This window comes from Anabas testudineus, chromosome 8, assembly GCF_900324465.2.
Source record: "Anabas testudineus chromosome 8, fAnaTes1.2, whole genome shotgun sequence".
Lineage (NCBI taxonomy): Eukaryota > Metazoa > Chordata > Actinopteri > Anabantiformes > Anabantidae > Anabas > Anabas testudineus.
In genome coordinates this window covers 21,791,451-21,802,899 of record NC_046617.1, presented here as the reverse complement: position 1 = coordinate 21,802,899, position 11,449 = coordinate 21,791,451, and the positions used below count along the sequence as shown (strand labels likewise).

Below are 11,449 nucleotides of genomic sequence, written 5' to 3'. Positions count from 1 at the left end.
ACCCTAACCCCAACCTATCCCCTAACCCCAACCCCTAACCCCAACCTAACCCCAACCCCTTCCCCTAAACCCAACCCCTAACCCCAACCTATCCCCTAACCCCACCCTAACCCTAACCCCTAACCCTAACCTAACCCCAACCCTTACCTAACCCCAACCCTAACCTAACCCCTATCCCTAACCTAACCCTAACCCCAATCTATCCCCTATCCCCAACCCCTACCTATCCCCTATCCCTAACCCCAACCCCTAACCCTAACCTAACCCCCAACCCCTTCCCCTAAACCCAACCCCTAACCCCAACCTATCCCCTTCCCTTACCTAACCCCAACCCCTAACCCTAACCTAACCCTAACCTAACCCCAACCCCTTCCCCTAAACCCAACCCCTAACCCCGACCTATCCCCTAACCCTAACCTAACCCTTAATCCTAACCCCAACCTATCCCCTAACCCTCACCTAACCCTAACCCCAACCCCAAACCCTTTCCCTATACCCAACCTCTCCCCAATCCCAACACCCCACCCCTTCCTCTAACCCTAACTCCACCCCCCCCCCCCCCCCAACCCTAACTCTTAAACCTTTCCCATTCCCGACCCCTGTCCCTCACCCATGACCCTCACCCTTAACCCCAGTTGGGGAAGGGGAGTATGTGGACCGCGGCCGGGGATGGACCGTGTCCAGGCCAGTCCGGGACCACTTAGTGGCCCTGGACTGGTTTCTCCATTCCCCTAACCCTAACCCTAACCCTAACCCTAACCCTAACCCTAACCCTAACCCTTCCCAACCCCAGCCCCAAGACAGAGACAAAGGACAAAATAAAAAAAGAATAACAACAAACAAACAGACAAAAAATGTAAAAAAACAAAAAATCCTAAATAAAAACAAAAATAATAATGACACCACAGACACCGAACGCTATTTTCATTTTATTTTTCTGCTTTGTTTACTTCTTTTGGCAGTGGAGGCCCTTGGGTACGGGGACTGTTTTGGCACAGTGCGGTGATGGCCTGTGCATTGGGCCTGGGTGCTGATTTTCGGCATCCAGGCCAAAATTTCATTCCCCTAACCCAAAAACAGAGTGGTGCTTCACGGACAAACGAACATACAAACAAACAGACTGACCAGATTTGAGGATTCGGCACAAACAGGACATGAACATGAGCAAACAAACGAACTAACCAACAAGAATGCGATGAACAGCATGAATGATGTCAACAAACCAGCAAACAACTGAGGACTGAGGGGTGCTTATAAAATGGAGGGATGCACAGGTGAACTGAGTCTGTAACTAGTCCAGTGAGTGAGAGTGGAGGAAGTCCATATATGGGTGGCAGGAGAGTGAACAGCAGAACAAAAACAAGAACATAACAAACAGACAGGGGCAGAGGGAGGAACTGTAATAATAACTAGTACTTCTGTCTTATCAGGATTTTGCAGAAGGAAGTTAATTAGCATCCAGTCTCTTATATCCTTTACACATTGCTCAACTTTATTAAGCTGTTTGATCTCATCTGGTTTTGGTGAAATATATAACTGTGTGTTGTCAGCATAACAATGAAATTTAATACCATGCTTGCAGATAATGTTGCCCAGAGAAAGCATGTAGAGCAGGGGTGTCAAACTCAACTACACAGTGGGCCAAAATGTAAAACTTGAACAAAGTCGCAACCCAAACAAGATTTGCTTTAACATTGAATATGGAACAAGCAATACTTATTACTATACAATTTATAACTTAATAGTCCAGATATGCAAAAACCAATTTCAAATAAAAAAAAAAACATCAATGACAATCATTTATTAAATAAGATTTAAATAATAATAAATAATAATAATTTTTAATATAAAATAACAATAATAAAATCAATCAACCATTCAAGTCCTTGTCTTGGAGTAGCAAGAAAAAGTGCATAAAGAAAACGTTAGTTATTGCTCAGTTTGCTGAACACTGATCTAATCTGATGTGCCCAAGCCAGATACCTGGCATCTCTTCTTGGATGATAGTTCATCAATGTCTGGGCTCAGGCTTTGAGCTGAGGAAATCCTCAATATCGAACGATGGTGTTCATCAGTCACACGTCTCCTATAGAAAAGTGGCTCACATAGATAAGTGCTGCCCAACATGGAGAGCATCTGAGCAGCTTGGGTGCGGAGCTGAGTCATTGTGTCAGGGATGAACTGTGGAAACTGTGTGGCGCCCACAGCATCATACTTTGACTTCAGCGTGTCATTACACTGGAGTTCAATTAGCTCCATTTGGAGGTTAGTTGGTGCATTTTCCACATTAACTGCGAAGGGATTACTGAGCAGTTCAAACCTACATTTCTGGACATCGGCAAATCGCCGGCTAAACTCAGCGCAGAGTACACTGAGTTTTTCAGCAAACTGTGCGCATGGGAACAATTTGGTAAAGAACTGCGTTTTCATGGTTTGGCAGCAGGGAAAATGGCCAAGGTTTCCTTGCAGCATCTGATTCTCCCACAGCCACAGTTTAGTTTTAAAAGCCCTCACTGCAGCGTACATGTCTGTGATGATGCGCCCCCGCCCCTGAAGCTGCAGGTTCAGCGCATCGAGATGGCTCGAGATGTCACACAGAAAGGCCAGCTCACACAGAAACTTTTTCTCCCGAAGCTCTGCTGTGTCCTTCCCTTTGCTTTCCAGAAACTGACATATTTCCTCATGCAGCTCGAAACATCTATTCAGTACTTTTCTTCGGCTTAACCATCTCACCTCTGTGTGATATGGCACGTCTGCGTATTCCGAACCACACTCCTCTAGAAAAGACTTAAACTGGCGGTGATTCAGACCTTTGGCTCTTATAAAGTTAACTACTTGTGTTACTGTGGTCATAACGTGTTCCATCTTTAGGGCTTTGCCACACAGTGATTCCTGATGTATGATGCAGTGATAAACAGTTAGTTCACCTGCACAGTTCTCTTCCTGCATCTTCTCCCGGACCCTGCCCACCAGTCCACTTGTTTTACCGCACATCGCTGGCGCCCAATCTGTCGTTAATCCCACGAGTTTATCCCACGGCAGCTTTATTTCAGTTACGCATTTGGAAACCTCCTCAAAGATTTCCTTTCCTGTGGTTGTGCCATGCATTGATTTGAATCCCAATAGCTCCTCCGTAACACACATATTTGAGTCCACTCAACGGATGAAGACTGACAGCTGAGCAGTATCAGATGCGTCACTGCTCTCATCCACAGCAAGGGAGAATGCAACGAAATCTTTTCCCTTTGCCAAAAGCTGGTCATACAGATTGGTGGCAAGATCACATGTGCGATCAGCTACTGTGTTTCTGTTCAGGCTCATGTTTGAAAAGGCTTGCTTTTTCTCTGGGCACACGATGTCACAAACTTTCAACATGCACTTTTTCACAAACTCTCCCTCATTAAAGGACCGGGCTGATTTTGCGATCTCTGCTGCCACAATATAACTAGCCTTTACAGCAGCCTCACTTTGTGATGTGGCTTTTTTGAACATATTCTGTTGTGAAACCAAACTTCTTTTCATCTCCTCCACTTTCTGGCTCCTTTGAGTCATGTCCAGGTCCTTGTACTTGTCATGGTGTTTTGTTTCATAGTGTCGTTGAATGTTGTACTCCTTAGTTATATCCACGTTGACTCCACAAATCAGACAAACAGGTCTGTCTTTTACATATGTAAATAGATATTCTGTCTCCCACCTGTCCGAAAGTTCCTGTTGTCTGCCTTTCTTTTTGCCATTTTTGGGAAGGGGTTCCACAGTGGCAGTTGTAGCTTGAGATCGCTATGACTTCTGTCACACAGGAGAGGGCGTTTCTGGGAGAATGCTTAAAGGCACAATCTTTATTTTTACAGATGATAGTTTGTCGATTTACAATGTATTTGTATCTGTATCTGTTTATTTTGGAATTTATCATAAGTAATTGTTGACTGTAAAATCTATGCCTATCAACTGTAATGCCTTATTTGTATTTACCATATTTTTCACAGTAAAATTCTGGCAACCCCAGTATTTTACCTTAACTTTGAATCTTCCCTTGCTGTGTACAGCACTTTGGTCAACCAAGGCTGTTTTTAAAGGGCTTTATAAATAAAGTTGAGTTGAGTAAACCAAAAAAGTTGCCAATTATAAAATGTATGGTTTGTTAGTAAATATACCGTAATGTGCCATACATTTTCATCCTATTTTTTGCGGTGAAAATCTGGCAACCATAGCTGCCGGTATTTCACCGTAAATTACACAGTTTTTGTCTATCCAGTATCAATCTTAATTCAAAAACTTGCTAATTACAAACGCTTTAGGGATTGAAATTAGGAAACCAACCAATACAGTTTTTATTGGGTGAAAAAACTGTATCAAGGAACCAGAGTGACATGCGTCAGCCCGTGCTTTGCCTTTGGCGCTCTACACCAAACCACTCAGTCATCGGACGACGCGGGGTCATAAAGTCATTTACATGTACATTTTGTCATTTGGCAGACGCTTTTATAGAAGGTGAGTCAGCAGTCAGCAGTAACTGCACAAGTACTTGATATTAACTGATTTTCACAGTATTTTTGCTGATCAGATTTAGTCTCAGTCTCTTTCACGGTGCAGTGATGCAGCAGGTTGCCATGGTAATAGCAGCCTCCCAGCATGCAGCAGCGCCCCCCCCCCCCCCCCCCCCCCCCCTCACAGAGCGGCAGCAGGGTGGAGCAGCAGAAGGATTGAGGAGCAGCAGCAGAGACGGAGGTAAGACACGTAAACCACCACCATGACCCGTTTGTCTGTCTGTTACTTGTCGGTGTCTCTGTACCTGTCCGTCACCTGTCTCTCTTTGTCTGTGTCTGTCTCTGCCGCCACGGAAACTCCAAGGCGGCAGCGACAGGAGCGGCAGATGCGGCGGCGGAATTTTCCGCTCTCTGTCCGGATGCCACCGCCCGTTTATCAGCCGGTTACTATATCAGCATGTTACCATGTTAGCTTTTTAGCATTAAGGCTAAAGTACGATCAGACAGAGGAGGTGAGCGCGCGCTCGCGCGTGTGTGACAGCAGATGATTGACAGGAGAGGCAGTAGAGTCTGATAGAACGTAACTTTATTGTTGCTGCATCATCATCATGGAGGATTTATTCTGTTACTGAGCATGCTCACTGACTGATGTTCACCTCTCCTTACCTCACCCTCCTGCAGGAGTGATAATGGATGGAGATGTGCCCCCCCAGCAGGAGCAGAGCCTGATGGCAGGTTGGTGTCACCATTAAAAACAAACTGATAGTGAACTGGAGAAGTGGGACCAGTTCATCAGAAACCAGTAACTCCGGTCTAAGCTGAGTAATGCTACAGTATCACCAGTAACATGAAAGTGATCAGGGTTCAGCTGCAGGAGGACAGAATCCAGTCTTTGTGACACCACATGATGACGGTTTGAGCTCAGCTACAGCGGGTGGAGTCCAGGTTTATTAAACTGGTTTCTGAAGCAGGACCTGGTTTCTCTTTATTCATCTAATTTTTTTCCAGACTAGATTCATCCAGTCAGTTTGTCCTGTGTTTGTTTCCATCTGTGACATCATCTCCACACTTTCTCCTTTTCTCTCCTCTCTCCTGGGATCCTTTCCTCTTCTTCTATCTCCTATTCCACCTCTTCTCTTACCTTGTCCCCTCCTCTTCTCCTTGCTCAGACCTAGACTCTGTCAGTTTTCAAGAAAAACTATCAGAAGGAGGCAGGATTGAGAGGGTGAGGGAGGAGCAGCCAGAGACAGACTGTTCCTCCACCCCACCTTCTCCTGACAAAGAAACTGATGAAGAGGATAAATCAGTGAAAGAAGAAGAAAAGAAGGACGAGGAGCAGCTTGTTGGAGGCAACAGAGAGATGGAAGTGGAGGACAAAAAAGAGAAACCAGAAAGTCCTTCCTTCAAAGAGGAGCAGGGAGGAGATGGTGAAAACAAGGAGCAGAAAGGAAAAAAAGAAAAGCAGAAAGGCGATAAAAAAGAGGAGCAAGAGTCTACACAGTTTGACCCTCCTCAAGAGGTCAGAAAAATGAGCACTCCCTCCAGCTCTGAGCTTCCTGCTGAGGCGCAGCCAGACATCCAAGAAGAGAGAACAAACACACTGACCCATCAAGCACCTCCTGCTGCTCCTCTGTCTGATGTGAAGGAGGTCCCAGCTGATAAAACTAGTACTCCTCTTACTAGTGGACATTTGATTTTAACTGCGGCCCCTCGCTCCAGAAACACACCTTCACCTGCAGAATCTGTACTATCAAGGAAAACAAGCACCTCCTCGTCTGTTAAACAGGCTGCTTCAGCCAAGAAATCAAGCGCTCCTCTCCTGAAAAAAGGTCTGTCTGAAACTCAGCCCCCTCTTTTTCTTTGCACCATATTTAATAATTTCATCTTCTCCTCCTCCACGTCACCCACCACCACCACCTCCTGCCCCTCCTCCTCTCCCCCACGTGTCTGTCATGTGTCTGGATGTTTAACAAACATTCTGTATATTTTAATTTCTCCTTGATAAAAGTGACACAGGCAACTCTTGTTGACCTCCTGGTTGACATTGAAACAGGGTACCCTTGCCCGTGCTTCTGTGACCTTTGACCTCCACACATTAGTGTTTATTAACAATAGTCAGTGACTAATCAGGTGATTATTGTTACTAACAAACAAAAACTAACAACTAATGGATTCATGTTTGTTTACTTCCTCTTTCTTGTTCCCGCAGAAAAATCAGCAGAAAAAGAAATGGCTGAAGAATCAACAAAGGTAGAAACTGATTCTAAATTCAAGTTCAAATACTCCCCACAAATTAAGTTTTATTTATAAGTGGAGTAGTCTGCTTCTAAGCAAATTACACTTGCTCAGAAGCAGGACTTTCATCTTGTGCCTTGCTGTAATGCTGTAAAGTGTTTGTTTGTTAAATGTTAAACAATTTCACTCTGGGATAAAGTTTATTTTTTATTTTTTATCCGAATCTACACAGTAACCCTAGGCCTACCAAATCCCTCCAGTCTAAACAATAGCTCAACATCATCACATCCATCATGAAGGAGGATTTACTGCAGGACTGACTCTGAGATTTAGACAGGGGTTCCCAATTAACGAACCAGTGTCTGTACTGTTCATGCTATATTCTGTGTGTGTGTTTCAGGCCTCCAAATCAACAGGAGGCGCTAGAGCAGCCAAGATGATTTCAGCCAAGAGTACAGGTACACTAGACAACCCAGTAATGCCACTAACTAGTTTAACCAGTATAACCATTTAACCCAGTGTGACCACTTAATGTGTGTGTGTGTCAGAGTCAGTAGATGGAGTCAGTCCAGGAAGTCGTTCTCCTGCGAGTCGTTCGTCCACTCCAAACAGAGACGTCAAGAAGGTTTGAACACCCGTCTCTCTGCCTGTCTGTCTCTGCACCTCTTTGTCCCCATGTTGTAACATTGTCTAAACGTATTTGTGTGTGTTTCTGTTGCGTCTCATGATTTACTGGTTCTGAAGGTTCTGTACTTAAGGCTCTGTACCTGGACTTATTTACAATTATCTGCAATGGTTTTTATGGTGTTGCTGGTTAAACTGGTTGGGCAGGTAGCCGTGGTTCGAACTCCTCCCAGGTCTCCTGGCTCTTCCCGTGGACGAACGCCCCCCTTGCCCTCCCACCCCATGCCCAACCTCAGCAATGTGAAGTCAAAGGTCGGATCCACGGAGAACCTGAAACACACACCTGGAGGGGGCAAGGTGACACAAACACACACACACACAACATTGCACCTATAACCCACTCTGACTGTATCCAACCCAATAACACAGTCAACATTTCTCCTGTTTCACACTGCACCACATATTGTGTGTTCATTAGCATTTTTGCACCCTGTATTTTGTCTAACACAGACAGTTGTACAGTTGCACAAAAACATCTCAATTTGCTCAATTAGAAATGCAAAGAAGCTAAATCCACAGCAGCAGTATTTTCCTCACTTCAAGGATGCAGTCCTCATTGTCTACATTCAGTACATAAGCTCATGATGCTTTTTGCAGGTGTGCACACAATTTAGTACATGCAAACCTATAGTAAATCTGGTCCAAAGAGGTTAAAACACATATAAACCTAACAATGACTATAGTTGGAACACTGCTTCTTGTCTGTTTGACTGCAGGTTCAGATTATTCACAAGAAATTGGACGTCAGTAATGTGACATCAAAGTGTGGCTCCAAAGACAACATCCACCACAAGCCAGGTAACACACACATAAACACCTGCACTTACAGGTAACTAGAACAATTAAATACTGCTGCTTCATCAAACAAAAAAAAACTTTATTTGCAGTAACTTAACAAATGTTTTCCTCTGTCAGGCGGAGGGAAGGTGGAGATAAAATCAGAGAAGGTGGATTTTACAACCATTCAGTCTAAAGTTGGTTCTCTGGAGAACATCAGTCATGTGCCTGGGGGAGGCAAGAAGAAGGTAAATGTTGCTAACAAAACACTAACACAGTTAACAGATAAAACTAAGAGCTGTGAATGCCCTATAAATATCTTCAATAATCAACCTGCAGCATGCTTATATAAGATATGTCATAATAACAAAAACAAGTTTCTTTCTACATTGTATCCAGTTAATCTCATGTTTCAGAATAAAAGCCATCACAAATGTTCTGCTAAGACTTTTAATGCGAAATACTTTCTTGCCTTGGTAGACGAATGGTTCCGGTAGCTATAGGCTCTGCCTCCCATTCTACATCTGGAAACTCTAGGAACTGCAAGTAAACCTGCACTCTGAGAACGGAGAGTTCTGCTGGGAAAATATGGATCTATGAGTTCTTTAAGATAAGATGGAGATGGAAAAGGATTTTAAATTCTATGTGGGTTAGAATTGTCCTGCTGAAGTGTGCAAGGTCTTCCCTGAAGAAGAAGTGAACTGTGTTCACAGTGATTTTTGGAAGTATTCATGAGCCCATGCAGTAATTTCCATCACAGAATCATGTCTGTTTTCAATGTTGTGCCATTTGAGTGCCTGAAGATCACGGGAATCCAATATTGGGGTTTAGTCTTGTCCCTTGTGCACAGAGATTTGTTCAGATTCCAGAGTCTTTGATGGTATCATGATGTCTTATGCTAAGGAATATTAAACCGAAATTGGACCTGATTCTACAAACAATATCTGAAGAATCAGGTCCAGACATTGTCTGGCATTAGTTCATCTGCAGGATATTGTCCTTGACAGACATGTTCTAACTTGTGAGGGGTAGTCTGTGGATTATGTATGAAGTAGGAATCATAACTTTGTTTAGAAATATAAGTTTATGTAAAAAAAAATTATATTTGTAGAGTTGTGTTTTGACAGATTGAGTCTCAGAAACTCACCTTCAAAGAACATGCCAAAGCTCGGACTGACCACGGTGCTGACATCATCATCCAATCTGACTCCCCTCATCACCTTAGCAACACTTCCTCCCCAGGAAGCCCTAATGCCACTGGAGCTCCGCCCCTCGACACCCTGGCTGACCAGGTGAGAAATTTACCTGTTCAGACAAATTCACAAATTCACAGAAATTAATTGTTACCTACTTCCTGTTCCTGTCAGGTGTCTGCCTCCCTTGCCAAACAAGGCCTGTGATTGGATGAGCCAGTGAATGCAGTCTCTGCCCCCTCCTGTAACAAAGGAATCAACCAAAACAAATAGGATTCTGCCTTTTTTCCTCCTCCTCATCATAGTCATCATTCAGATCAGAGAGATTTTATGAAGTCAAACATTTTCAGCCAATCAGAGCTCACAACGGTGAGTGCATACAGGTGTTACAAATAGGAAGTGACATTTATTTTCTCCACAAAAAAACAGATAAGTAACAAATAAATAAACACATTTTAAACCCAGCTAATAGGTAGGTTCCTAAATACACAGAAGAAAAATATTAACAGACCTTAGGTGTTACAGGTGAGTCAAACTGGTACATTTACCTGTACAGTGCTGATGCTGTTAAAGCTAGTTTTCACATGGCTGGAGCAAATGGAACAATGTAACAAAAATTAATGAAAAAAAATGCTTCAGGATCACTTGTATCAAACATACTCAGAATAGTCATCTAGGTCAGGGGAAAGGAATGAAACAGACCCAGAACGGTAATTACTTTTCAGAGTAGGGTTAGAAGAATTTAACAAAATTTTTATCCTGGGAAATCACTCTTATCTCTACCAACATGTAGGAGAGCTCTGCAGGTGTCCTGTCTGGTTTGGAGCAACCAGGAGATGGTGTTCTGACAGTAAAATATGTGCAAAGTCTGTGGGAGAGAGATGTTTCTTAATGACACAGTTAATTAAATGCATTTGCACTTTTCTAACTTATTTCTACATTTTACATTACTCCTTACTCACACACACTCAGACACTGATGAGGACAGGGCTGTCGTGCAAGGAGCTGGCCTGACCCATTACGGATAAGTTGGGGATCAGTGTCACTATAAAGTGCTACCTAGTCTTATAAAGTGTGTTGTAACACAGTGATATCACATTGTTTACTACAAGTAGGCCCTGGTCCTGTTTGGATCTAGAAGACTTTATTGTGAAATAGTCTGGTCTGTGCTGGATTGCTTTGTCTCTAAATGCTGTTGTTTCAAAAATAACTCTGAATCCAAGGGACTGAGTGAAAGAAAATTAGAATAATTTAAATGTTATCATTTTGGGGTTAGGGTTCCAGGGTTAGGGTTAGGCGTTCCAGGACTGATGCTGAGATCTGATTGGAAAAAACAGGCAACATGCTAAGCTTCTCCATGCTTATGTTAGCTTCCTTCATAAAATCCCTCCAATCACCTCCTCTTCTGTGTTTCTGAATGCTGATGTGCTGTACAACCCCTCCACCCCCCAACTCAACCATTAAAAATACCCAGAATGCAGTTTGATGCCAGGTGCCAAAACTGTGCTGTTAAAGTGCTTTATACCAATAAAGTTTCACTTGGAACTAAATACTTTCCCTGTTTGTTGTCAGTAAAGTGCCACCAGAAACGTGAGGAGAAGGAACAAGGCAGCATGGTTAGGTTTGAAAGAAACACTCACATCAATGTTTCTTCTCAGACTCCTGTATGACAGGGACACTTTGAAATGCTGCACCTGTGATCTGTGTTTGTGGCTGAGCTTTGTTTGAATGGAGGCTACAGAAAGTGAGTACAAAAACTTGACCCAAGAGTTGAAACATGAGCAAAGACTGAAGAGGAAGTCCCACTCCACCCTACTGACAACTTTCTCTGCATCCATTGACACCACTACTTCTAGAAAGCTAGAACTAGGGATTTTAAGTATGTTTAGAAGTCTTCTGGTGTTATGGAAGGATTGCTTCCCCACCATGAAGCCTGTCTGATCTGATTAGATGATCCCTGGTAGGACACAAGGAAGGTGGAGGGCTAACATCTTGAGAAGATTTTCTGGTCTACATTTAGTAATGATATGGGTCTAAAGCTGCTGTAGAGTAAAGGATCCTTATCTTTACTTAGGA

At 43.3% G+C, this 11,449-nt stretch overlaps 2 protein-coding genes across 2 annotated transcripts; one reads left to right on the top strand and one right to left on the bottom strand.

Moving 5' to 3' along the window:
* Positions 1 to 1,956: 1,956 nt before the first annotated feature.
* LOC113157967 (general transcription factor II-I repeat domain-containing protein 2-like) lies at positions 1,957 to 3,734 on the bottom strand. The gene is given in 2 exon segments (XM_033326098.1): positions 1,957 to 3,698; positions 3,701 to 3,734. Coding segments are annotated over 2 exon segments (1,776 nt in total).
* A 936-nt stretch (positions 3,735 to 4,670) lies between these two features.
* Positions 4,671 to 10,910, top strand: maptb (microtubule-associated protein tau b). Its single transcript, XM_026357454.1, has 10 exons — positions 4,671 to 4,725; positions 5,166 to 5,219; positions 6,694 to 6,734; positions 7,120 to 7,177; positions 7,268 to 7,344; positions 7,551 to 7,700; positions 8,120 to 8,201; positions 8,319 to 8,428; positions 9,308 to 9,472; positions 9,548 to 10,910. Exons 2-10 carry the CDS (start codon positions 5,174 to 5,176, stop codon positions 9,578 to 9,580), a joined length of 762 nt encoding a protein of 253 aa, XP_026213239.1. The 5' UTR covers positions 4,671 to 4,725; positions 5,166 to 5,173; the 3' UTR covers positions 9,581 to 10,910.
* Positions 10,911 to 11,449: the final 539 nt, after the last annotated feature.